This window comes from Daphnia carinata, chromosome 1 (assembly GCF_022539665.2).
Source record: "Daphnia carinata strain CSIRO-1 chromosome 1, CSIRO_AGI_Dcar_HiC_V3, whole genome shotgun sequence".
NCBI lineage: Eukaryota > Metazoa > Arthropoda > Branchiopoda > Diplostraca > Daphniidae > Daphnia > Daphnia carinata.
The window spans coordinates 11,369,186-11,394,813 of record NC_081331.1 but is presented as its reverse complement, the minus strand read 5'-3'; the positions used below and the strand labels follow the sequence as shown (position 1 = coordinate 11,394,813).

Here is a 25,628-nt window from a genome sequence, read left to right as displayed (position 1 = left end):
TTAATGCATTGAAACTTCCTAACTGATGGATTGGTTACCATCAATTTTGCATGCGTTAACCTTGAATAGTTGATGATTCAAAGAAAAATACAGTTTGAGCAGTTGTTTGATTTAAAGCATTGAAAAAAGCTTTAGTTATGATGTTTAACGACAAAATCACTTTTGACAATTTGGAAAGACCTATTTTTTTTTCTATAGTCACGTTAGCTACCACAACGAAACAAAAGCTTCATCTTTATTAAAGGCTAAACCGGAAATGGTAGGGTATGTTTGAACGAGCACTATCGTACAATTAACAAACGGAGAAGCCTCGACAATGCGTATCGAATGACTAGTAAAACGCAGTTGCACTTCACCAACGAATAAGAAGCCTTGCTGGTGGTCAAAGTATGTTCAGTCGTGTTCGTTCCTTCCTCGTGATGCCGCGGTGGTTTCAGGGTCCGCGTTGCACCAATCTTGTCCGATTGGACGGCCAAGTAGCAGTTATTACGGGAGCAAATACTGGAATCGGTAAAGAAACCGCTCGCGAACTTAGTCGAAGAGGTAAAAAGCAAACAAACGTTGTTGAAGTAAATAGTTTGTCCAAGAGTTGTAAGACCACGAATGTACAATTCGTATAAGATTGTTCGTAAGCCTCTCCTTTTTCTCGTATGATGTCCTTCGTCTTCCAAGGTTAAGCTTACACGTGGCAGCCTCAATAAAGCTTTTCTTTTACGATGTGAAATTGTATTGAAGACCAGTTCAAGCATACGTAAAACAGCCGGTAGCGAAAAGTTTTGTCTTAATCTCATCCGATCTTGTCCGTCCAATCTCGCTATTTCAGCGAGAGTTATTCAAGGGAACCGATTTTCTTGTTTTTATAAGGTGAGAGTTATTTTTAAACTGAATTTGAACCAATATGGTGAAATCAATAAGAAACATAATTGAGAGTCGTGGGAACACTACAAGTGTTTCCATGGTTTCCCTACTTTTGTTTTTAAATTTTTAATTGAATTTTGCCTAGTGAAAAGAGGCGGGTATTTTGATTGTGGAAGTAACCGGTAGAATAAAATTGATGAGATAGGATTCCAAATTTTCCAGTTTTTTAATCAAGGGCTGAAGATATCCAACCCTTATTTTTGAAGGACTGAAAAATTTTAAGTTCTATTTTTACCGCCAATCTTGTGAAAGGCGTTGTTCTTTTTTTTCAATACTTAAAATTTTACAGGTGCTCAAGTCGTCATAGCTTGCAGGGATATACAGAAGGCCGAAGAAGCCGCCAGAGAAATCTCATCAGAAACAAAAAATGCCGTAACAACCGTGAAGCTAGACTTGGCTTCCCTGAATTCCATTCGGATGGCAGCACAAAGCTTGAAAATACAGCAACCCAAAATCCATCTTCTTATCAACAATGCGGGTAAAAATTTCTTCTTAAAAAAAACGACTCTCACACAATAAAATGTTGCAATAATTTCAGGAATTATGGTATGCCCTCAATGGAAAACAGAGGACAACTTCGAAATGCAACTGGGCGTAAATCATTTGGGCCATTTCTTATGGACTCTCTTGCTACTCGTAATTGATTAAAATGACCATTAATTAAATTACGTATAACGGATATCCGTTATTGATATTTAGGACAACGTAAAAGAGGCTTCTCCATCTCGAATTATCAATGTGTCTTCAATTGCTCATACAAGTAAGCTTAAATGGCCGACATCGCTAAATGATACGCATTTTCAAAGTGGAAATTTACTTTAAGGAGGACGAATTGACTTCGATGACATCATGATGGAGAAAAATTATGAACCTACGCGCGCGTAACTATTCTTACAACAAAAATTCCATATGGCCTATTCCTTACATTTGTTTCACATAGATATTGTCGAAGTAAATTAGCTAACATTCTTTTCACGAAAGAATTGGCTAATCGTCTTCGAGGTTTGTATGAGATTTCAATGAAACCGTGGTCGTTCTTCTAAATCGAACCAAAAATAAATTTTCATTTGTAAGGTACCGGAGTTACTTGCTATTCACTTCATCCTGGAGTTGTTCAGGTAAGGCAAATCTAAAAGGACTAGTCGGAACACTATTTGAATGCATTGCCTAAATACATCAGTCCCAAGTCCCGTGCTGGTCAAGCAAGAAATTCAGCCTTCGTGAAACGAAAATTCTTTTTTCTAGACAGAGTTAGGGCGACATCTGAGAGTGACAACCAATCGTTTGATAGATGACCTGTTTCACTGGTTTGGACGATACTTTTTTAAAACGGCTGAAATGGGTGCCCAAACGAGTATTTACTGCGCGACAGAACCGTCGCTTTGCGACAAGACCGGCCTTTACTACAGGTGAATAAGATAAATGATGTTTTCATCGTAAGTGACTTACCCTTTTTTCCCCGTTGACACAGTGATTGTGCTGAAATGAGACCAGCAAGACAAGCCGAAAACAAAGAGTCTGCACGTCGTCTGTGGGAAATCAGCGAGCAATTAGTGAACTTCAGTTACACCTCAGTTTAATTTGTCTCACCACACCATAAAATAGTCTGCACGTCGTCTGCAGGAAATCAGCGAGCAGTTAGTGAATTTCAGTTACACCTACAGATTAATTTTTCTCATCACACTGTATGACGTTTAAATAGGTAAATCGAACTATCGTAAGCCTGCAATTCATTCTCCGAATTTTGATTGAGGTCCTATAACAACATTAAGAGCGTATCAAATGGGACGCCAATAGGAAGGTTATGCTTAGATTAGGGGCAAGAATCAGGCGTTAGATGCATGCATAAAATCATCAGAGAACAAAGAAATTAAGAAACATAAGTTTAAAAGCAAAATTTAATTTCGAACTTTAAAAAATTTGGGTTTTCGATTTCCTTTAATTAATCTGAGAACGTTACTCTTTTTTTTCCACAAAAATTGTAAAGAAGTTGATTTTTAAAGACTAAAAAATGTGTTTTACCTGAAGGGAAACCAAAATTAGATGAGTTAGTTCAAAATATAACCACAAGGACGAATATTGGGTAGTCTGTACAATGTAGGCCGGTCATTTGACATATAGGGAAAGAAATTTGAAAAGTCTTAGGTGAGCTAAGACTTAAATCAACTTCATAAGGTAATGAGAGGAAAAAGAGCTAGTATGGGAAGTAAGCAAGAGTGGATTTAAGGTAATACTGCATAAAATATCTAGTGATCTGAATTGCGTATCAGATCAGAATCAGCATTAAATACGATGGCGATCGTTGGAGTCGCTCATTTGTCACGTCAATATCGGTTTACTGTAAACAATGTAGCTATTGAAGTTGTATATAAACAGACAAAGATGGCAGGGGAAAACTTATGATGTCAAATATCGAAATCGTTCAACGAGTATAGTATACCCTATAATATAAAGTTTTGGATCGCCAGAGACTGTATGAGTTATCAAATTTCAAAAGGTAAACTCCTTGACCAGGATATGTGTGGCTGCCAGCGTACACTTCTTCTTGACAATCACGCCGATAAACAGGAATGACGATTGAGATCGGAGGCCTATTGGATTCAATAAGAGCTGAATGGCTTGAGTTATTTCCTCCTTGCTCGACATCGTCTTCTAACACTACAAAATTTAAAATGAATAAATAAGACGGGCCGTGTCCTCAAATAAATATTGTACCATTTTCGTCGTCATCGTCGTCTTCATCTTCACTATCTGATATATGAACAGACACCTGCTCAGTTGGAGATTTAGTCCATTCGAAAAACAATCCAAAACCAATATCATAATTGTCCGTTGCGAACTCCCAAAATAAGCAAGAGCCGTCCTCATGTGTTGGAACTCGCACCTACTTGCTTTAGATTAGTTAATTCATATAAATGCGAACGTAAATATGTAACTTCTACCGTGACGGTTTCACCATGTCCGACTTTGATGATAGAATCCTTTCCTTCTTTGTATACGGAATCTTTGAATTCTCGTATGTCCTTGCGTGTCCACATGGAAGCTGCCACAATATCCGCCACGAATTCTGCACAGAACACAACTTAGAAAGCATTCGTTTTACAATCGAATTTAACCCACTATTACCTTCTTCATCATTAGCACTAGCTTCAGAAAAGTTGTCTGGTTCAAGAGGGATGTTCTGAATACTGGCCAAAGCATTTAATGCTGCAGCTTCAACATCTAATGGCAACTCCTGAGAGAATTCACTGTCTTCTGCCTTTAAGTTTTGAGATAAGATTTGCTGCTGGTATATTTGCTGCATATACTGAATGTAATGTTGTTCTTGTAACTGCCGGATAAGGATGGCTTGTTGATCAGGATTTTCTGGATATTGCTGCTCAGCATAAGATTTAAATTGGTCATAGGTTTGTAAATTAAGAGCTTCTTTGATTTGTTTGCGTTTTTCTTCTTGTTCTCTCATTTGGGCTTGTTTTTTTTCTTCTTCTTCAGCCTCAATTTTCAGCCTTTCCTGTTCTCTCATTTGAAATTCCATATCTTCTTTCACTTTTTCTGCTTTCATTTCAATCTCTTTTTTGTGAGCCTCAACACATGCATGAAATAATGGGCAGGCAGAATTAATAGTTTCCACAAAATTTAGCATTGCTGTTTCTCGACACATGTCACCAAGTTTCTGCCATGCAATTTTTCTATCTTTCCCAACAACATCCAGTACCCCAACATTCCCATGGATATCTGGGTTAAAAGGACCATGAGATACTTGTTGAGTGTATGCTAGAAGTTTGCATTTCTGGTCATAGCCAAGATGAAAAGCCTTCCCTTCTTTATCTGATGGGGAAAAAATGAAACATAATTATGATAACAGAAGATACACATAGATGTAAACACATTTGAATTTTTTTTACCCTTTAGGAACTTGAGACCAAGTTTATGCAATGTTTCTAAATCACAGCCCCATTTTTCAAGGAGTTCCGAGGTAGTAACTGAGCAAGGTTTCTCCATTTCGGTAATACAACAATTTGTTCTGAAAGTTTAATAATGATTACGCCCTGCTGGCAATGGTAAAAATGTTCGGACTGTCTGCAATCAAAGAAGAAACGTCAGCGAAAAATAACAATCCTTGTGCAACGTCGCCAGTTCGGTTTGAATGATCCCTGACGTCCCAAGGGAAGAGCAATGGAGCGGGCAAGCGGAGGGTTCTGCACTGGTGCGCGCGTGCGGTTAGTGCCAACTGAAAAAGTTTACGGTTTTCTAGCTTTATGATTCTTTTGTTCCAAATTTTTAACCACCCGTCCACACCAATTATATTGCCTCTCCTCCGTGACATGTAGGTGACGTATTTCAAAGCCAACATACCACCTTCAGTTGCACAATCTTGGTGCAAGTCCGATAAATACTTCAGTAGAGGACGGAAATCTCCATAAAGTTTAATTTCAAACTCAGTTCCCTAACGCTAAGAATTTTCGTGAAGAAACTACGGTTAAATACGACTTCGAGAAAGAAAAATTACCTTCAGGTATGTTTATTATATTTTTGTACAAGAAACAGACATACGGAGGTTTCTTAACAGTACAAATGCGAAACGTACCGATTTCATTTGAAACACATAAAAATCTGCTGACTACAATCATTCGATCTTTTTATATCACACTCAATCCAATTTTCCGCGCAAAAAATACCACAATAACCAACGTCAAATCAAAGCATTAAACTTTAGACCACTAAGGGCACTTTTGACAGTTAAAAATAAACCGACACTCGGCAAACAAGGAATATGCTTGAAACAATTCGCCAAACATTAATGCTAGCGAAACGTTTGGCATATACGTACACTTATACTCTGAAAGAAATTCATGAACTTATTATATTGGACAAATTTACACGTTCAATTTTCTGTAGAGTAGCAAATAGGGCATCCTTGGCAAATTATACTTGAAGAGCTGAGTGTCCACAACACGGACTATGCTGTCGTCGAAACGGAGCCAACTTCCAGTTCCACTGTGATGCACCTCTGTAACATAATGTCCTTTGGTCGCTTCTTTTCCGTCATGGTATACAACTACAAAAATGAAAGTATATTAACAACCCAATTGAATTTCTATGATAGGAACACTAATGAATTACTTTAAGATACTTAAGACTACCACTGACCTGCAAAAAGTTTATACTGCCGCTGACGTTCCTTGAGTTTACTCTTCTGGTTCGGCGACAAGAAATCTATTGAAAAAGGAATTATTTTCATTACTAAAATTACCCCATTTAAGTGTTCAGTTTACCTTTGCTCAATTCCAAATCGGATGAGAAATCTACACGTTTTAATAACTTCTGACAACCACCCGACTTATCATACACAAAACACTTTAAGTGTAAGATCAAGATAGGTGGCAATTCCTCTAGAGTTGTTTGTCGTGAAGCTTCAACTTCCTGCCCAGTCTTTGGACAGACATAACCGGTCAATGGCTCTTTGCTTACAAGACAAGCTAACGCGTCCCGGACAGAATTAACCTTTTCGTTCTGCAAATGTTGGAGAAAAAAACATTGTAGGAGTACTTTCTATGAAGCTAGCACAAAGTCTAGTTCAACTCTCAAGCCTTCAAACGCCCATAGGGATGTACCAATGTTGATACCAGAACGGCACCAACATCTCCATACCAAATGAACAATTAATTTGTCATCGAAGTAACGCTACAAGACAGAATGCAAGCATGCAGCTGACTTTTCAATGAACTATTTTTTTACTCTTGATAACGCGAGGCAATACCTGAATGTCTAATTGCAAACTGAAGAACGGTTGCAGAGTTGCTGTGGACTGTGCTCCTGCGTAATAAAGTGCCGATCGCATCTGACCAAGAAACAAGTTCGATACGGGTGTTTTGCTGAAAGTGGTCGTGTGCGTCACACATCCTCGGTTCTTTGGGCCAATAATCTAATTAAAAAATGAACGGCTTAATGTGGAATTATAAATGTAACGACAAAGAGAACTAAATATCAAGTTTCAGTTAAAGGAAATCTTCAAAGATAAACTCAGAAGAGGTGTCAGAAATCCATAAAGCTCATCACACGAGATTAACTTCTACCCATGACGAAATAGAAAACACTTTTACCTGCCAATCTTCCTCGTCCAATGCATCTGATTTAGCTCCAACCTGAACGGGAGGTTTATCTCCAGCAAGATTGGAGGCTTTCACAACATCGATCATCTCATCGTGCAAGCCATTAAGCAGACAGCTCAAAAATTCTTCGGCATCTTCCTGGCGACCTTCCACTTTGAAAGTTTCACTTCGGATTTTTGAAAGCATTTTGTATACAGAACAGGGCTCGAAACTTGTTCCAAAACGCGGCTCCTCTTTTTTGGCAGATGCCCGTTCTTTGCCAGTTCGGACAGGAATAACTTCAAACTGATCAACGAAGTCGATTCTAAAAATGAAAGATCGATGAGAAATTTCTTACCAAACTAGAACAAACAATATTTCTGGGGATTCGTATGAAAAACCCTCAGAATGCTAGAGCAGTATGTGCGGCTTTCGACAGATTAGTCTGAATTGAGTTTTGTAGTAACAAAATAATGCATACCACATCCCGCAAATTATACTCAAAAAGCAAGCCACAGAGGCGGTTCCAATCGTACTTGGAAGTAAAACGCCTAACCAAAGAGGCATCGTGGGCAAGTAACCTCCAATCGATATCTTTCTATTCCTCTGCACCTTCACAAGAAGGTTGTCCGTCTAGAACATAATCTCTACATTTAAGAGACTAGCTTTTTCTCAGACCTTCCCGAGGATTTAAACGAGTAAGGCAGTACTCCGTATGTTATCCACATTTGCGGGATTGTCGTAAGCCAGACAGCTAACTCTAATTCATCATAGGGAAATAAATCACTTTAAAGTAGAATAACTTACACGCTATCCATTATTGGTGTCGTGGACTCTTCCTTTTTACCTCCTGTGAAACGCTCCAGCGACTTCACCAGATGAACGAAAGGTGCACAAGCAATCAAGGCTTGCAAGGTTGCATTTATGTAACACCAATTGCTCTTATTGATGAGACCTCTTGGGAGCAATGCCACTGGCACCATTACCAATTCGTAGCTGGCTAGATGCTCTGCAGTGCGACGAGTTCTTACATCAACCGTTGGCCGAGACACAACGCTTGCCATTTCCGGCGTTACAACGCCAGACGGCGTGAATGGCCCAACTCGTGCAGTTGGTTTTTCCCCGGAGTTCACAGGAACTGGGGCATCCTTCTTGAACAAGCTAGCCCATGATTTAGCTTCGGAAGGATCAGCATTTAACGGTTTATCTTCTGCAAGTGAAATCGCTTCAACTGGAGATGCAGGTACCTCTGATGGTGTTAAAATTTTCGTTTTCTTTTCTTCGACTGCTTCTACCTGAGAAACAGTCGCTAGTGGTGCTAGAACTGGGGTAGGATTAACAGCAAGAATCTCTTCGGTTGCTTCGTTAACGGCCGGAACGAAGAAATCCAGCGAAAGGGTAGTTTCTGTCGGCGGATAGTTTACCACTGGATATAGCTGAGGAGAATTAGCTGCTGTGACTTGGACGCCGTGAGGTGGTACGTATGACGGCACGGACTGATGCATAACAATCGGCACTCCGGTAACAGCCTGTACAACATCGCCCGTGAAACACGGTCCCATATACGATACGGGCGGTTGGTAGACCATATTAGAATAGACATCACCGGCATGTCCATTTACAATATCTTTCCGTGGTGAATATTTCACGCGAACATTTTTCCTTTTCGGGTACGTCAGAAGCTGGGAGTTCAAAATCCGATGGGGTGGACTAAATGACGCAGGATGAGGAATAGGAGGACTGTGAATGTTACCAACATAGTAGTTAGGACTTGAAGCAACAAGGTGACCCCCTGGCATTATCTGCATTGGATAACTCATGATTGGTTGATATTGGGGTATTGATGTGATGCAAACATTCTGCTGGTACATAGAATGAACTGGGTTTGGAGCTGAAAAAACTACCGGAACATGTTCAGCTGACTCCATATCTGGGTAATTCCCAGACCCCACACATCCTAAACAAGTGCAAAGAAATGTAAAAACTGCCAAATATGTGCAGGAATGTATTGTCGTACCTTCACATGGGTGCTGCTCAGAGACTGATGAAAGATTATCTTTCTGCTCATCTTGTTTGGTCGGCCCAATAATAAAGCTTTTCAAATTTTGAACTTCATTTTCTGGTAGGTCACTGAAGTCCAGGAATTCCAGTTCCTGCCAAAAACAGTATTTTGAGGTTAAGATCGGTTCCATGACATGGACTTTAATTTTGGCAAGATGGACGCCACGTGGCGTTCGAGTCTCAAGATAAATTTTGAAGATTTTTCGCCAAGGTAATAGATAACAATATAACAATATCAACCTCAGAGTGGACCCTACATCTAGAGGAGATATGACTCTCCTGGTACAACGAATGACACGAAGGACGCTAACAAAATGCTGAAGCTAATTGCCATGATATTTCTCAAGGTATGGCAAGAAACAAGGAACCATTAATATTCGTAGTTACAAGGAAAAAACATACCTGAAGTGTATCTTCCATGATGGAGATTTAGCAGTCATTTCACAGATGATTCTCCATAGTATCGCCGTTTTCAGGCCTCGTCAAATGGTCCTTCAACGTACCAATTGAGATATATATTCCCACGTTCTCTCGTTTGAGATAAATGAAAATGGAGACTGCAGTACTCCACCGGCACACGAAGAGAAGAAGGTAATTTAGGAGAGAAGGCGGAGTTGCCTTGTGTGGGTAAGGTTGCCATATCTTCTGTGTTTTAGAAAAACTCAGAATTTCGAAATGTTAAAGAATATGAGTTCAATCGGGTTTCATTTTTATGGTAAACTGAAAATCCACGAAAATTAGTAAACTTGTCTTAAAATACAACAACAGGAAATTTAATCAATGAATTAGAATCGGAAAGATTTTCCATATTTCATTCAGTTTGTGTGTCGCTCCGTTAGGTTCCATAAATTCCACGAAATTTACAAATTATTTTGTTCTGCAAGTCAAGATTTTACGTTATAACTATAAAGCAAAGTAAATGTATCACAATCTTGTATTGCTAGAACTAGGAAATACCAGTGTTTTGCATCCTGCAGACCGCCGGTTTACAGTTCCTACTGTCGTCTGCTTTGTCGCCAAATTACCTTAGTCCAAAAAAATTCATTAAATTCAAGAACAAGTCTAAAATAGTGACGTAACGAAAAAAAATACGCATCAAGCCTGTTGCTAACGTAAGTGGGGAACTACAGTTTATTTATCTAATCATTTTAGCTATATGTTGAGGGGTAAAATGCAGCTTAATGGTAAGTGTTGGTTAATGCCTCAAAGCAAATTCGACATTTTAGATACTTCCTCAATTTTTTTTTGTAGCTCTATGAAAATATCATACGAAGTACAGCAAGCTAAAAAATAATTTTTACAGGTTGAATTTCACAATGGATATGTTGAGAAAAATCATTGTGCCAGTGTGCAATAACATGCAGCAGCTTTTCTTGTTATCACCTGTGACAGTGACAAGAACATTCAGTGTGTTTACAATGAAAATTCAAGAAGGTGCAAGTATGCCAAGGCAACTCTTAACTCCAACTGTTCCTACACTAGTTCCTACAGCTGGATTTAAAGTTGTTGGAAAACTGAAAAAGCGGTGCAAAGACTGTTACAAAGTGGTGAGGCATGAAAGAGCATACATCATTTGTAAAACTAAACCAAGGCACAAGCAAATGGCAATGAAAAAAGATGAAGACAAAACGTGGATACTGAGTGACGCAACAATGGGGCCCAAACGCCCATGGTAGCCTAAAGTCTATGTACTAGAGATGAATACAGTTCTGGAAGAAACTAGAGACAATTGTATTTTTCAAACCAATCTTTAGATTTAACATTTTTCTTTAAAAAAAACTATTTCACCTTGAGTTTTCATAAACAAAAGAAAGTCAAGAAGGCATATTTTCTAGATAAGGGAGAAATTCGGGCAAAACAGATTTACTCCATTTCAACTTCTTATCCATTGCGAGAACAAGGTTTCTCAAATAGATCAGTGGAACACAATAGATACCTTTGCTAGCATATGTAGCCAACTGTACTTTTTTTACCTCCCGGGTGTCCAAAATACACAGATTTGTCCTGCTGTTCTCCAAAGCCGCGCTACGAAAACAGAAAAGTTTAGTTGCGTCTATGATTTGAATAAATGATAAAATTATTACATAGGATCCACCACCTCTCCGCCGCCAGCTTCAAGCAAACGCTGGAATGATGCGTTTTTTTCACGTAAGTGGAGAACGGCAGTAATACCATGAAAAGGGCCATCGGAATGGCCACGGGTACGATTAATACGCCAATAATATGCGGCTGCTGCGATTTTGGCTTCATCTTCAGAAATTGATTCAACCTGTGGATGCACCGCCGATGCTTCTGGATTACCCCACTCATATTTCTGCTCCTCTAAAAAACGATGCTCTTTTTCGCTTTCACTCAACCATTCGGGATTGAGGACCCACTTGCCTGCAGCGATGGATGTCAAAAGTTTTTCATTTGATCCAACTTTGGCGACGACGAGGTGTGTACATGTAGGATCGTAATGATTGGCTTCAAGAACTGTTCCACCTAAATTTTCAATGATGGCTGTACAGCAGTCACGGTCATCTTGAGCCATTCCAGAGAACATGACTCGGTACACGGAGGCTGGCTCTGAACCAGTAACTTTTTGAGTCTCATGAAGGTCCCACACTACAGCGGCTGATTGTGAATCCGGGGCCATGTCCAAAGGCTGAGTTGCAGGGACAAAGATGCGGTCGGGAGCACGACCGTTTCTAGCCGCCGATACGTTTGCCAGCTTTACCGCGGGGATCTGTTCGGCCGAACGTGATAGGACTTGGTCGAGCTGCAAAAGTTCTTTACACGCTTCTTCTTCTACTTCAGGAACGGGAAGGTTCTGGTCCTCGTCTGCTTCAAGGTGATCATTTTCATGAGTATCGGTATCGGACATTAAACGTTTACGAATCGGGATTCTCGGTGTACCCGTTTCGACAGTGTTTGCAGTAGGTCGACGTTTCTGCGAACAACTAGCCGGTGGAGGAGGTTGCGAATTGAAATTAAGTGACAAAGCCATTTTCGGATTTAAAGAGGGTGGGTACTGGGATTCTTCGAGGCGACAAGTAGCATCTTCGCAGTCGAGAATCCATTGCGGTGAGACAAATTTCTGGTGCCACTCTTTTGCACTTTTAACCTCTTTCGAAGCAGCCAACTTGCCTTGATAAACAAAATGCGTTACTTCTTCGCAGTGCTGAAAACGAACTCTGCCGCCCAGCGCTTCAACAGCCCTAACCAACTCGGATCGTTGATCTTCGATTTTCTTGTGTATAAAAACCACGATTCCGTCGAAAGGCGGCTTCGGTGGTTCTAAGGGTGGAACTGCTGCTGGACTTGCCGATCCCCATGTTGTTTGTCCATCGTCTCCATTATCAAGTCGAAATTTTTTACGTAAATTTTCAAAATAATCCGAAGCTTCAGAAGCAACAACAATTTCTCCTCGTTGAATCTCTTGCTGTGGTGTTGTGGTAAATGATTCGTTTGTACGAGGTGTCAGGCGAACCCGGTTTTCCAATGCATGCTTCCACATTTTTCGGGTATCAGGTGACGGGTCTGACTGTAAAACAAACAAAAAAATTATTAAAAAAAATTAAATTAAATAAATGTAAAAAATAGAATCTTTTCCGGCGTGCTATTCTAGTTATAGAAACTGACGCTACGTTTAAAAGCCTTCCATATGGTGTATCTGGCGTGGGCATGTTAAATAGAGTTGCTCGAGGTTGAGGTGTTCTACCAACAGTATTAGTACCACTTGAACTTGGTTGCAAACACATTGGTGAATCAAACGCAGCCCGTGGCTGAGGCATAGCAGGAGTAACTGCGGGTCCTGTCTGTTAAGGAAAATAAATTATGCATTTGCAATGTTATGGAAACAAAAAGGTTTATACTGGAGTTCGAGGAGAAGACATATCAAAATGCGTCGGTAAATGACGTGTGGGATTGCTAGATATTTCTGCCAATTTCTGCTTCGTAGTTTTTAAAACTACAGATTCCGTAGGACAAACAGAGAGTTTAATTGCTGTTTGAGGTGTTGGAAAAGCCGATTCTGGCGATGTAGGTGCTTCACCTCCCGGAGGAAAATCCTCTTCGTTAGGGCGACTGCTAGAAATAGCGCAGGCAATAACCCATTCGGCACTAACAGCCGGGACACCCCATTCAAGAGCCTTTTCGTATTTTCTCCCTTCTGTTTTTGCACAGACAAGATGAGTAGAACGATACACATTCTTTTGCTCCATCAGTTTGCGTGAGAAAGTCTCTTGTGGTCTTCCGCCAAGTTGTCCAATTAAGTCATCGAGTAGTTCTCTAAGTCGCCCTTGAATGCCACTGAAGGATACCGTGTACCCTGCTAGAATATTTCTGTCACGTATTTTAATATGACGATGATAGAATTCGATATCCACTAGGCGGCCTTCATCGATACATTCTTCGATCCACAAAGTATTGACTAACGTGCCTTTTGCTTCTTGATCCAAAGGCATTATGGTATGGCTGACTGGTTCTGTAACTACATAAGTGGCATTCTTCGATACGACAAGCCCACCGTTGCTTACAATTAGGTCCGTCACGGTAGAAACATAGTCCGTGTCAAGATTTACAAGATGGAAGGTAAGACCGGAAAAAATGCCTTGAGGCCGATCCATTAATGATGACGGTTCTTCTTCTGTATTATCCGTAGTCAAGTATTGCTGTACCATATGTGTATCTTCTTGTAAGTTACTGCTCGGTTCTCGAATAGGTTTCTTCGTCGCGTTTTCTTTATTGGGAGCAATTACATTTTTGAAATCGGGATGCAGATAGGCGGCTTCTGGGGCAGCCCTTTTCAATCTTAGGCTCTGAACTACCCATTCTACTGTTACAATATGAGGCTTATGCATTAGCTGTTGAAGTTGCTTCCAGTCTTCTTCAACAGTTTTTCCGACAATAACGTGAGATAGTGATTCACTGATGCTATTAAAGCGAGCCACGCCGGCGTTGTTAAGAATACGCCTGGAAAAAGAAAAAAAGGTTAGATATTAGAAGTTTATTTTATTTCTTTTTTATTTTAATGTTTGAATATTGGTATACCGAAGTTTTTCCATCTGGGAACCGTCAAAGCCACTAAGAAAAACTTTACATCCATCCAGAAATGGTCCGGCCTTTTTAGAAAGAGCCAAATCCAATGATTCGAGTGCTTCCGTTGATCGAGAATCGCATTGTTGATGATTCAGTATTAAAGTCGTAGACCCAACTGTCTCGTCGACGTGATGAACTCTGCTTTCGTTCAATATGGTGCTGTTGATGCTTGAATTACCAAACTTCATTACAGAATGATCTGCTTCTGGAGTTGAACATCTCGGAGGCAGGGTACTCTTTTCAACAATGAATGCGTCTGGGTCAGCGGCGTAGCCTTTGTTTAGTGAAGTATGAATCCACTCTGGTTTGAGACAACGTATCTTCCAGCGTCTGGCATAGGTGTATTTTTCCCCTTCAGCTGATGTGGTGATGAGAATATTTGTCTTGCCCATTTCGAGCTGACCAGAGTATCGCCCGCCATTTGCTTCGATAATCTTCTTAAGGGCTTCCCGATCCTTGATTGGAATTTGGGACACACATATGACCAATCCCTGGAATGGAGGGCAAGCATATCTAGCAAACATGGGATCAGTTCCATGAACACTTTCTTTAAGACTGGCATTCCAAACGGCATCAACCCATTTGGGAACCATAACAGGAATATCTTTGGTTATTGCCACTTTAAATTTCTGACTAAAATCTGCCACACTCTTGACAATAAGATGGGTTACATTTACAGAAAATGCTGATGAGTAAAGTCCACCCATGAATTGCACTTTTTCTTGAATATCCTTTTTCTCTTGGGGGCTACATCCTGTTGTAGTAACAATGATTCCCTTCATTGCAACTGTGAAAACAGGTGTTGGAACATCTGGGAGTGGTTCTCCTTTATTAACAGAAACAAGCAGGCACTGTGGGCCGATAATGGTACATCTGAAGTGTCTGAGAAACTCAAACAATGGTCCAGCAAATTCAGACAAGATAAAGACATCTTCCTTGCAAGGTTTAAGCTTCATGCAAGCTTCCTCTTGAATCCAATTCACATTGAAACCATTTTCTTTACAACATTCATGTGCTTGAAATAAGTCTTTTGGACAGGTGGCCTCAGTTGAATTACTAGGCATTACACAAAAAATATTTACACAAAATTGGCTGTTTTCGACATCCATCTTAGGTTCTTGAACTTCACTATTTGACATGATAATTTTTTAGTAAAAAATGTGGGTTGTTACACAAAATCTCATAGTATTCTGCAAATATTGCCCGCCACAAAGTACTATTGCCTGCTGACTGTTGGAAATTTGAAAAGGAAATGGAGTGTGAACGCCATCTTCTGGATCAAAGCCAGGCTAATCATAGCCTAAGTATTTGGCATTTAAAAAAATTTCGTGTTAAATGAAAATCATAGAATTTATACGTAGAAGGTACATAAGAAAATTTTGTTTTATTGATTATCTATTTCAAATTTATATAATAATTCAATGAGTTCTCGGGGAACTGAACTGCCACAACGCCACGTAGGCTTCGCAGACGACGACGAAAAATTCGGATTGTTTTGAATCTGGTAAAATTGTTTACAGCTAATGTTAGAAAAATGGTAAATATAGGTGGTTTCCTTGTTTAGCGCGCAGATATGAAGTCAACATTTTATCTGTTTCATTTTAGGATCTTTCTGCCTTTGCTAAAGAACAATTTTGTGCGAAAGATTGGGTAAATAACGCGTTCCGACAATCGGAAGCCCAGTCTCACGAAAGCTTCGCATCCTCGATTGTCATGAAACTGCAGCTTGCTATATTCGAAATCAATAGCAGTCTTGAAAATACAAGCACCGCAGTTCTTTCCAGTCTTCCTCGACTTCTTAGGGACATAGAACTTCTACAAAATGAAGTGGTACACTTTCAAAGGAAGCTCGCAACAGTTGAGCATGAAGTTGCCAAGGTTGAAAATGAAACTACCCACTCACTTGAGTACATAGTAAAACTTGATGCTGTAAAAAGCAAGCTAAAAGCTACTTCTAAAGCTCTACAAGAAGCAGATAACTGGACTACACTTATGGCGGATATTGAAGAGGTGTGTTTGACTTTTTAAATTATCCCAAGACCCAATTAATGATCTTTTGTCTCTTTCTAGTTATTTGAGTCTAATGACTTGATGGCTTTATCACTACGCCTTAGTAGCCTTATGCAAAGCTTGGATCTTCTTAATCATGTAAGTGATTATGGTGAAAGAATGATGCAACTTGATGGACTGCGCAATCGTCTCGAAGCGTTAGCATCACCCTCGGTGGTGTCGGCAATCTCTGCAGGAGATGCTGTCAAAACTGCTGTCATGGTGCAGGTATCCATTTGTGCTATAATACTATGATCGCACAAAACCAAAAGAGGACACTCAGATAATGCATCATTTTTTGCTCTAGGTGTTCAGCAATATGGACAGATTGGATCAGCTTTTGCATTATTATACCAAGTGTCGACGGGGTGTTATTCTGCACGAATGGAAAGAACTGTGCGAATTAGATGACTTGAATATAGTTGAAGTGATCAGTCGCTTTCATGAACTATTACTTGCAGATCTGCAAGAGCAGACCGCATGGTACCGAGGGGTCTTTAACCAATATCCAACTACCATAAGTCGCGTCATTTTGCCCATTTACTCGCAAGCCATGTCGGCCCTAGATCCTAATCCACTGAGCAGTCTGGAATCGTTGATTAAAAAACCGGCAGCTGCAGAGGCTTTATTCATGTTGCAACAAATCAAGTCGTCTGCTGACAGACTCCTTCAAGGGGTAGAAGCTCATTTTAAAGATATTGGCCCCATCGAGGACGAAGTCTTCCGCCAGTTTAGCGACTCACTTTATCAGCCATTTCGACTTATTATTTCCAACAAGTATAAAGCTTTATGTCTCCAACACTTGCTCGAACAATTCCCGGAACCTATCGACGATAGTACGGAGATAACAGAAAGCATTCAGACTTTACGACAAAGCCATTCAAAAATCAACAGTCTTGTGGAGTCTACACTTCAAAACTGTGTTGCACTTACACACGGATACGGTTTGGAGCTGTTAATCGAGGTGATATTGGATAAATCAGAATATATCTTAGACCTAATTAATTTTCACTTATTTTCTTTTCTTCAATAAACAAAATAAAAAGGCTTGGAATAGGTTTTTGGCCCACCATTTGCAGCACTACAAAAGCCTACTTGACAAACTAAAGAACCTTATGGATCATTCGGGGGAAGATTCTTTACATACCGCGCTTTCGTTACTCCAAACGTTAGGCGAACTTCTGCTGGCACTGGAAGAAAATGATTCCATGTTTTCAGATATTGTGAAAACCTGTGGGAAGAAGCTTAGTCAAGACGGAGCTCCTCTCAGCTGCTGTAAAACTTTCTATCTTGAACCCCAACCGCTCCAGCGACTTGAAACCCTCTTCAAACAGTGCAAGCAGAGTATGGAAGTTTTTCTGCAAAAATACTTAAAAACAATGACTTACCTAAACCTTTTTCTGTTTTAGACGAAAGGTTCTGCTATTTAAGTCCAACGATAGCGGTAGCGTTGGAGCTTAATTCAAATATTCAGTACAGTATTAAGGTCACGTTGATGAGTCCTATCCACCAACAAATTAACCAATTGGGCAGCCGGGAATGGGCTGACATAATCAGCGGTAGTGGTCTGACCGAAGATTTGCCAGAATTTGGACTAGCACCTATGGAATACATAACGCAAATTGGTCAATATCTAATGATGCTGCCACAGCACCTCGAGCCCTTTGTTCTGCAAGAGAACAGAGGGCTTACACGAGCGCTATCGGAGCATTCCTTCGCTCATGGACAACCACCTGGCACAGGCCATCCTGAGACAGGCCAGCATCAGTCAAGTGCTACAGACTTCCTTCTAGGTTGTGTTGCCACGGCTTGTGCCAGTGCGTTGAGCGATGCCATTCTTCGCATTGAGAGTGTAGGGCCTAAAGGTGCTAAGCAATTGGCCGCTGATATCGGTAAATTTTGTAATCGCTGATTGTTTACGCCTTCAGAGACTGAAAATCCGTTACTATCTGTTTCTTCTTTTCCCTAAGATTATTTGGGAAATATTTTCGAAGATTTAGGGTTGGTATTGCCTGCTTCTCTAATGGAACTTGCTGAACTGTTTCGGGCCGCGGCTGCATCCATTTTGTTGTCTGATGTGGCAAGCTTCAAATCCGCAATATGTGGGAAAGACCATCGACTCGTTGCTGCTGTAAGATCAATCACCAACCTACCATCGAGCGACTAGAGGTGTCAGCTGGTCTCGCCTAGTATTACCATTGCATTTTTTCGGTAACGTGATTCTTGTGACGTATTTGCATAAACCTTTAGGAATGTTTATCGTTAAGGAAATTAATTTTGTTCTGCAATATACGGGAAATATGAGGATAAAGTATTCATTAAACTTATAATAAATCTTTGCTTTTCCCACAGTTGGTCCCTACTGCTCTCGTTTTGATAAACTGTAATTTTAACTCATTAAAAAGCATTTGAATAATTTTATAAAAATTTTGGTAAGAAGTTACCTGAAAAACTTCTTGTTGAAATGTATTCCAACATAATTTTGGAGATGATGACACGATTGCTAACGAAACAAAAAAAAGATGCATGATGGCGAATGGGCTGGAAACGATGTGTTTCTATCTTTGTTTTAATTTTCATCAGTAATCTAGCCGTGGGTTTGATCATCCTCGACGAAATCGTACGCTTCCTCCCTTCAGATACAATTTACTCATTAATTGTGGCTGTTAAAATACTATGATTTAAAATTTGCTCACCTAGTAACGCACTCAACATGGCTGACTTTGTTACGGAATTTGACACCATAGTATTTATCTGAATGTTCCAAGAGTTCCGGTCTGAAAGTTGTGGTAATAAACTGGGCATTTTTCGAATGCTCGTGGATCATATCAGCTACTCCTTTTCGATGTTGAGCATCAAGGGCCTAGGTACAAATACAACGCTTAAAGACTGGATGTAAAAAAAAATGTTTAGCCTAGTTTATTACCTGATCGATTTCATCAAAGAGGTAGAACGGAGCTGGATCGCATTTTTGGATGGCGAAAATCAATGCTAATGCTACTAAAGATTTCTGACCACCACTAAGTTGGTTCATGTCCTTCATTTCTGCATTTTGTCCGCTAAATGAAACTGAGAGCCACATTGTTTAAATATTTTAGCTTTATAAAAAGGAAATCTCATATTTTTTTGTGTTATTGGTAGTCACCTTTAATGGCGACACCTGTAAACTGATCCGTTCCCTCTGTGTCACCAAACGAAGCTGATGCATCTTCCGAGTTACCAGCCGAATCAGCACCGGTATCCATCTGTAAATCAAATTACGTACTGTAAAAATTCCAATTTCGACGAGATAAGTTTGAATTTATTAACCTTCAAGTACGCGTGTCCATTAGGGACGAGCCGTTGGAAAACTTCAGAAAAGTACTTCGATACTTGCTTGAAAGTGAACTGCAAGGCCTCGTACTTTCGATATTCCAGTGTGCTCATCAACTCTTTAATCTTGTCATAGCCACGATCCAACTCTTCTTTACGCTCTAACAACTTTGCTTTTTCTTCGGAAAAGGAAATGAATTGATCCAAAGCCTTTTTGTTAACGTGGCTATATTTTTTTAACTCGGAATTTGCCTTTTCCAGTTGTTTAAAAAGCAACTTCGTCGCCATTGATTGATACTTGTCAAACGAATCGCTAGGTAGCGATCCCAGATCGCGAATCTTTTCCGTGCACTCAGTAATCTTCTGCTGCAGCGCTGTTTGCCTAGATGCCATTTTATCAAAATCTTTGGCGCTCTCAGCAAGACGTTCATCGATGTCCTTTTCTTTGAAACGTAACTTCTCCAGGTCACTCTGTGCTTCCTTCTGCTTTCGGCTCAGATCTGAAACTTTCTTCTCGACATCCTTGAGTGCATCGCTCACGTCGTCAAGTCGGCGTTCCACTGTGCCCAACTCGGAGCGGCAATGATCCAACTTACGATTGCGATCCTCGACCGAAATCTCTTGCAAGGCTTGGTGCAATTCATCTCGTCTCCGTATCAAATTGTTTGTAAGTAAATTCTCAAGCTTGTTTTTGTCCGCTTCGAGTCTCATACGTTGGATAAAAGCGTCTTTGTTTTCTTGCGTCAGGCGACGAATATCGTCATTTAACCGGTCTACTTCTAATTGGTCAGTTACCGAAAGCTGCGTCATTAGCTCTTGATGCAATTCTGATTCGAGACCTTCTTTGGTCGACTGCATGGCTTCCAGTGATGAACGTAGCTGCGCTAGTGATCTCTCTTTGGGTTGCTTGGATCGCTCGATGTTGTTTAGCTCTTCCCGCATTAATCGTATGTCTGCTTTCACTTTCTCAAAAACATCCTACAGAAGCAAAAGAATAGTTAATGTCTGAGTAATCAAGGCTTTTAATGGCACTTGTAACATTACCTTAGACTTGCTATTTTTAGTTTCTGTGCGCTGAATTTCGCTGAGCAGTTGGTTTACTTCACTTTCCACTTGTTGCAATTTCGTTCGGCAATCAGCCAGTTCCTTTTCCTTTTCAGCTACTTGTGCGTTCAGGGTCGATCGAGTTTTGTACACTTCCAATCGGCATCTTGAAGTATTCACGTAACCACCGGTAAGCGAGCCTGGTGAACAAAATTATTGTTTTCATTACTTCGGCCGGGAGCAGTACAACAAATTAAAGAATAATTACCCTTTGAGGAAACTTGATCTCCATCGAGAGTAACGCAATCTAATCCAGTAGTACGAGCGAGAACACTAGCAACTTCTAAATTACGACAGATCATTGTCTTCCCGAAAATGTATCGCATGGCTTTGTCGAAACGGTCGGAATATTGTAATTTGGTAACCATTGGCAAAGCGTCCTCCGTTTGAGGGTAGTTCGTCTCGCGAACATTCAAACGATTCAGCGGCATAAATGTTACCTAAAGGAACTGACTTTACAAGCCTGGACGTTTTAGAAATAAATGAAAGTAACTTTCTTCTCACCTCTCCAGGTAGCTTTTCGTGATTCATTTGTTTGAGAATTTCTGTGCCAACACGGTCTGATTCTACAATATGATGAAACATTCGGTTACCGGCCGTGACTTCTACAGCCGTGAAAATACTTTTATCGCAGTCAAAATTTTCAATGACAAGACCATGATAGGAATCCGCAATTTCAGCCATGCGACCACCCTTAGCGCGCATATTATCCAAAACTTGACGCACACTGTCTCTTCCATTTAAGATAGGCTTACCAGCCAACGAACGTAACACCTTTTAGAGAAAAAGTAATTTCCCGTTTAAAAAAATAAAATAAAAGAATTAATTATGATGCGATGAACGAACCTGATCCGATTTGGCAAGTTCCTCTTTGGAGGAGGCTAAATTCTGTTGAACCAATGTTTCGTTTCTCCACAGTCCACTTCGCTCGGTCTGGAGTCCATCTTTTCTTTTCTTCATATCGTAAAAGACTTTATTATGATCGTCGATACTTAACCGATGATTCTCCATTTCACTGGTCATCTCTTCAATTTTCTTCTCCAGTTCAACGCGTTTGCGGGCGTCACGCTACAATTTTAAAACCAATGCTGTTTTAGACAGAAAAGTTGACACAAAGTTATTTACGAACCTTCAAGTCTTCTTGGAGACGCTCTATTTGCTCATTTTTCTCCTTAATAGCTTTCGAGAGAGACTTCAATTCGTTTTGAATCCACGTATCACGCTGATCTCGGGAAGTGAACTGTGACCCACGACCTTGCTTTGCATAGAGTTCTTTACGTTTTTGCTCTTTCAGTGCAAGTCTAAAATCCAAAAATTTTACCGTCTGCCAGCTCTTGTTTAAAGTTTTAAAATTTGAAACTTACTCTCTAGTGCATTCCTCTTCGCGCCGTTTCATTTCTTCGTACTGGGGCTTGATACGCTCGAGTTCACCATCTTTCTGGGCGATGGTTTCGTGAAGACGCTGGAGTTCTCGTTCGGCACGCTCCTTAGATTGGTTATCTCCTTGCACTTCGTCACTTAAATCCTGGAATCATATCGAGATTTGCAGGGATCTTTCTGTGTATCAAGATCTGTTTCGAAAAACCTACTTTAATGGTTAATTCTAACTTGGATTTTTCTTTCAGAAGTTGTTGTTGCTCTGCATTTAATGTATCGCGCTCCTCTCGAGCAGCTTGGGCACGATGTTTCAGATCACGAAGTTCTCTTGAGGCGGATTTGCTGTTTTCTTGGGCCCGTTCCAGCTGCTGCCTCAACTTATCTTGACGATCACCCGAGTCCTTTCGCGTGTTTTCCATATCGTCTAATTTTTTTCTTGTTTCTTTTAGCTCTCGGTCGTGAATGGTGTATTCTACTGCGCGCCTGATTTTGTCCCATTTCTGGTATTCTTTCAATTCTTCCTTTTCTTCTTCCAGCGTTTTCAACCTGTCTTCAATCGTCCGTAAAAACTCTTCGATCTTTTCTCGTTTTCCTTGCGTTTCTGTTTTTGATAGCATTAAATGGTAAGCTTAGTTAAAGGCTTACAACTAAAATCCTATAATACCTTTCATGATGGTTTCGGATTCGGCCTTTCGTTCGTCGTACACCCTGGTTCCAGCGACTTCTCTTAGAAGTTTCAAACGATGGGAATCAGGCGCTGTAGCCATCTGGTTAATTTTTCCTTGTTTGACAATGTAATAAGGGTTGGAACGAGAAAACCCGGCTGATTCTAACAGATTGACAACATCTGCTTTGGTCACCATCTTTTTACTCAGGAAGTACTGATCTTTCTTTGAACCAATCACACGTCTCAGACTAACTTCCTTTTTGTCAATAGGAAGGCGGTTGTCTGTGTTATCAAAGATGATTTCCACATAGGCCGAAATCACTCTAGGCCCTGTTCCTTCATGTAGCAGAGCCTGTCTCTGTTCAGGTCTCAAGTGATTAAATTCATCACTCAACACAAACTGGATGGCTGTATATAATCAGATAAATTGAAGCATATAAATAATTTAGATAAACTTGAAAGAAAATTGACTGTGGATATACAAACATATGATCCAAACGAGTGTTTGAAAGTTAATAAATTCAAAAATATGCATAATATTAAAAACCCACATACCATAAAAGAAATTGCTCTTTCCAGAACCATTTCGGCCAACTAAAAATTCAGAAATAAATAAGTACTATCTTTTAAAGAAAGAAATCCAAATGCTCGTACCGACAACATTGTGACCTGGGTGAAACGGTTCTACCACTGTTTGCTCACGATAACTTTTAAAACCTTGTATAATCACTTGCTTGATATACATTCTCTGATTGGGGTTGAATCTAACAACCTTTCACTTAATTAAAAGAAAACATGGGTTTCAAACGAAAACTTTGTGGTGGCGGCTGTCTTGCAAAAACCGCCAAAATCACTCCACAGAGAAACTGTCAACAATCACAATGAGAGTAGCCCGCGCACCGTGTTACTGACGCATTGGTGCAAACCAGCAGAAGCTACCTCTATTACTTACCGCTAGATGGCGAGATCTCGAATAAATTTTTTATGTTTTATGTTCATTTCACGTCACCGTTGTTTAATAGCGTTCAACTAAAATGATCCTAGTTCCTTACCGGCCAGCCCTAGATCCTATCAGGATCGCCGGTTCGGCCCAGCATCAACCGTGTTGGTACTGTCGGTTTTCGGGGTGGGTTGGATGGGTTAAGAACTGCCTTTTATTGGCCCCATGCCCTGTCGGATTTCAATCGGTTTCTCGAATCGGGATGCGCAAACCGACAGCAAGCAATGGATTGTTTAAAAGGGTTGCCCAATTTTTTTTCCTTGTGCATTATCTTTCAAAAATAAAAGACTAAACGCAAGACTGATTCATAACGCTAGTCCAACATTCTTTTTTTTTAAACGCTTGACAAAGCGAATAAGTTATTTTCGTTTTCCTGTTTGTCCTCAAAGCAGTTAGTATTAGTAGATCTACACCAACAAATGTTTAAGTGAGATACCGATGTAAAGTGCGGAGTTATATTACCTAAAAATAGCCCTCCCTACCTGGTGTATGAAAGCTAACACAAACAGCCAACAAACCATGAGCTAAATGTGTTGTGAAGTTGCGTGCTGCAGTGTGCTGCTGAGTACAAAGTGAAGGCGGGGTGCAATGACCATTAGCCATAGTGCTTAAAGGGAACACCAAGGTAAGGAAAAAGGAATCGGAGAAAACATTTATAAAACACTCACATCACAGCATAGCATGAAGTAAGAAAAATGCCGATTCGGCCATACTAAACCGTACCATCTTCGTTTCTTCTTAATCCAAATGGGCGTGAATCTCGGGTTCTCGAGGCGGCGATCTTGTAGCTCCCACGACGATCCTCGTTGGGCTTTTTCGGTCCTTTGGCCGGCCAACCTAGATACATAAAATACAAAAAAACACAATTAGTACACTTTAATTTATCACTGATACCTTACTGGCGACGATCTCGACGATCCCACGGCGATCTTGTAGCTCCCACGACGATACTCGTTGGGCCTTTTCGGTCCTTTGGCCGGCCAATCTAGATACATAAAATACAAAAAAACACAATTAGTACACTTTAATTTATCACTGATACCTTACTGGCGACGATCTCGACGATCCCACGGCGATCTTGTAGCTCCCACGACGATCCTCGTTGGGCCTTTTCGGTCCTTTGGCCGGCCAACCTAGAGACATAAAATACAAAAAAACACAATTAGTACACTTTAATTTATCACTGATACCTTACTGGCGACGATCTCGACGATCCCACGGCGATCTTGTAGCTCCCACGACGATCCTCGTTGGGCCTTTTCGGTCCTTTGGCCGGCCAATCTAGATACATAAAATACAAAAAAACACAATTAGTACACTTTAATTTATCACTGATACCTTATTGGCGACGATCTCGACGATCCCACGGCGATCTTGTAGCTCCCACGACGATCCTCGTTGGGCCTTTTCGGTCCTTTGGCCGGCCAATCTAGATACATAAAATACAAAAAAACACAATTAGTACACTTTAATTTATCACTGATACCTTACTGGCGACGATCTCGACGATCCCACGGCGATCTTGTAGCTCCCACGACGATCCTCGTTGGGCCTTTTCGGTCCTTTGGCCGGCCAATCTAGATACATAAAATACAAAAAAACACAATTAGTACACTTTAATTTATCACTGATACCTTACTGGCGACGATCTCGACGATCCCACGGCGATCTTGTAGCTCCCACGACGATCCTCGTTGGGCCTTTTCGGTCCTTTGGCCGGCCAATCTAGATACATAAAATACAAAAAAACACAATTAGTACACTTTAATTTATCACTGATACCTTACTGGCGACGATCTCGACGATCCCACGGCGATCTTGTAGCTCCCACGACGATCCTTGTTGGGCCTTTTCGGTCCGTTGGCCGGCCAATCTAGATACATAAAATACAAAAAAACACAATTAGTACACTTTAATTTATCACTGATACCTTACTGGCGACGATCTCGACGATCCCACGGCGATC

The 25,628-nt window shown here is 40.5% G+C and overlaps 7 protein-coding genes across 10 annotated transcripts in view; 3 read left to right on the top strand and 4 right to left on the bottom strand.

Annotated features, from left to right (window-relative positions):
* The first annotated feature begins 368 nt into the window (after positions 1 to 368).
* Positions 369 to 3,639, top strand: LOC130694263 (retinol dehydrogenase 12-like). Of its 2 annotated transcripts, XR_009001972.2 has the most exons (10): positions 369 to 543; positions 1,208 to 1,396; positions 1,457 to 1,554; positions 1,618 to 1,678; positions 1,742 to 1,799; positions 1,859 to 1,920; positions 1,993 to 2,036; positions 2,164 to 2,327; positions 2,390 to 2,555; positions 2,621 to 3,639. XR_009001972.2 is itself a non-coding variant. In XM_057517336.2 (9 exons), exons 1-9 carry the CDS (start codon positions 390 to 392, stop codon positions 2,496 to 2,498), a joined length of 939 nt encoding a protein of 312 aa, XP_057373319.1. In that variant the 5' UTR covers positions 370 to 389; the 3' UTR covers positions 2,499 to 3,639. The 2 variants fall into 2 exon arrangements, 1 of the variants encoding a protein (XP_057373319.1); XM_057517336.2 differs by having other exon boundaries at positions 370 to 543; positions 2,390 to 3,639.
* LOC130694079 (sphingomyelin phosphodiesterase-like) overlaps positions 2,526 to 25,628 on the top strand; it is a 35,781-nt gene continuing 12,678 nt past the window's right edge. Inside the window, exon 1 of the mRNA XM_057517251.2 lies at positions 2,526 to 2,530. The gene's annotated coding sequence lies outside the window, so the exon portion shown is untranslated. The remainder of the gene's footprint in view (positions 2,531 to 25,628) is intronic.
* On the bottom strand, positions 3,269 to 5,041 carry LOC130694128 (Golgi resident protein GCP60-like). Of its 2 annotated transcripts, none has more exons than XM_059495689.1 (5): positions 4,824 to 5,041; positions 4,045 to 4,746; positions 3,861 to 3,985; positions 3,634 to 3,802; positions 3,269 to 3,570 (listed from the first exon to the last, which is right to left on the bottom strand). In XM_059495689.1, exons 1-5 carry the CDS (start codon positions 4,918 to 4,920, stop codon positions 3,341 to 3,343), a joined length of 1,323 nt encoding a protein of 440 aa, XP_059351672.1. In that variant the 5' UTR covers positions 4,921 to 5,041; the 3' UTR covers positions 3,269 to 3,340. The 2 variants fall into 2 exon arrangements, with proteins under 2 accessions (XP_059351672.1, XP_057373266.1); XM_057517283.2 differs by having other exon boundaries at positions 3,269 to 3,576; positions 4,824 to 5,040.
* Positions 5,425 to 9,656, bottom strand: LOC130693972 (ubiquitin carboxyl-terminal hydrolase 10-like). Of its 2 annotated transcripts, XM_057517142.2 has the most exons (8): positions 9,474 to 9,656; positions 9,028 to 9,163; positions 7,818 to 8,967; positions 7,023 to 7,335; positions 6,680 to 6,844; positions 6,195 to 6,432; positions 6,070 to 6,135; positions 5,425 to 5,977 (listed from the first exon to the last, which is right to left on the bottom strand). In XM_057517142.2, exons 1-8 carry the CDS (start codon positions 9,489 to 9,491, stop codon positions 5,796 to 5,798), a joined length of 2,268 nt encoding a protein of 755 aa, XP_057373125.1. In that variant the 5' UTR covers positions 9,492 to 9,656; the 3' UTR covers positions 5,425 to 5,795. The 2 variants fall into 2 exon arrangements, with proteins under 2 accessions (XP_057373125.1, XP_057373122.1); XM_057517139.2 differs by having other exon boundaries at positions 7,818 to 9,163.
* On the bottom strand, positions 10,787 to 15,377 carry LOC130693861 (DNA topoisomerase 2-binding protein 1-like). The gene is made up of 5 exons (XM_057517080.1): positions 14,106 to 15,377; positions 12,929 to 14,027; positions 12,701 to 12,871; positions 11,156 to 12,597; positions 10,787 to 11,096 (listed from the first exon to the last, which is right to left on the bottom strand). Exons 1-5 carry the CDS (start codon positions 15,290 to 15,292, stop codon positions 10,886 to 10,888), a joined length of 4,110 nt encoding a protein of 1,369 aa, XP_057373063.1. The 5' UTR covers positions 15,293 to 15,377; the 3' UTR covers positions 10,787 to 10,885.
* LOC130693997 (conserved oligomeric Golgi complex subunit 7-like) lies at positions 15,566 to 18,553 on the top strand. Its single transcript, XM_057517151.1, has 7 exons — positions 15,566 to 15,690; positions 15,759 to 16,163; positions 16,224 to 16,430; positions 16,510 to 17,166; positions 17,249 to 17,546; positions 17,612 to 18,094; positions 18,173 to 18,553. The coding sequence occupies exons 1-7, from the start codon at positions 15,688 to 15,690 to the stop codon at positions 18,367 to 18,369; spliced, it is 2,250 nt and encodes a 749-aa protein (XP_057373134.1). The 5' UTR covers positions 15,566 to 15,687; the 3' UTR covers positions 18,370 to 18,553.
* On the bottom strand, positions 18,656 to 23,561 carry LOC130693895 (structural maintenance of chromosomes protein 3-like). Its single transcript, XM_057517112.2, has 15 exons — positions 23,317 to 23,561; positions 23,218 to 23,256; positions 22,660 to 23,070; positions 22,208 to 22,596; positions 21,983 to 22,143; positions 21,748 to 21,919; positions 21,465 to 21,686; positions 21,123 to 21,392; positions 20,827 to 21,058; positions 20,559 to 20,758; positions 19,512 to 20,492; positions 19,348 to 19,447; positions 19,129 to 19,271; positions 18,899 to 19,065; positions 18,656 to 18,835 (listed from the first exon to the last, which is right to left on the bottom strand). Exons 1-15 carry the CDS (start codon positions 23,405 to 23,407, stop codon positions 18,790 to 18,792), a joined length of 3,624 nt encoding a protein of 1,207 aa, XP_057373095.1. The 5' UTR covers positions 23,408 to 23,561; the 3' UTR covers positions 18,656 to 18,789.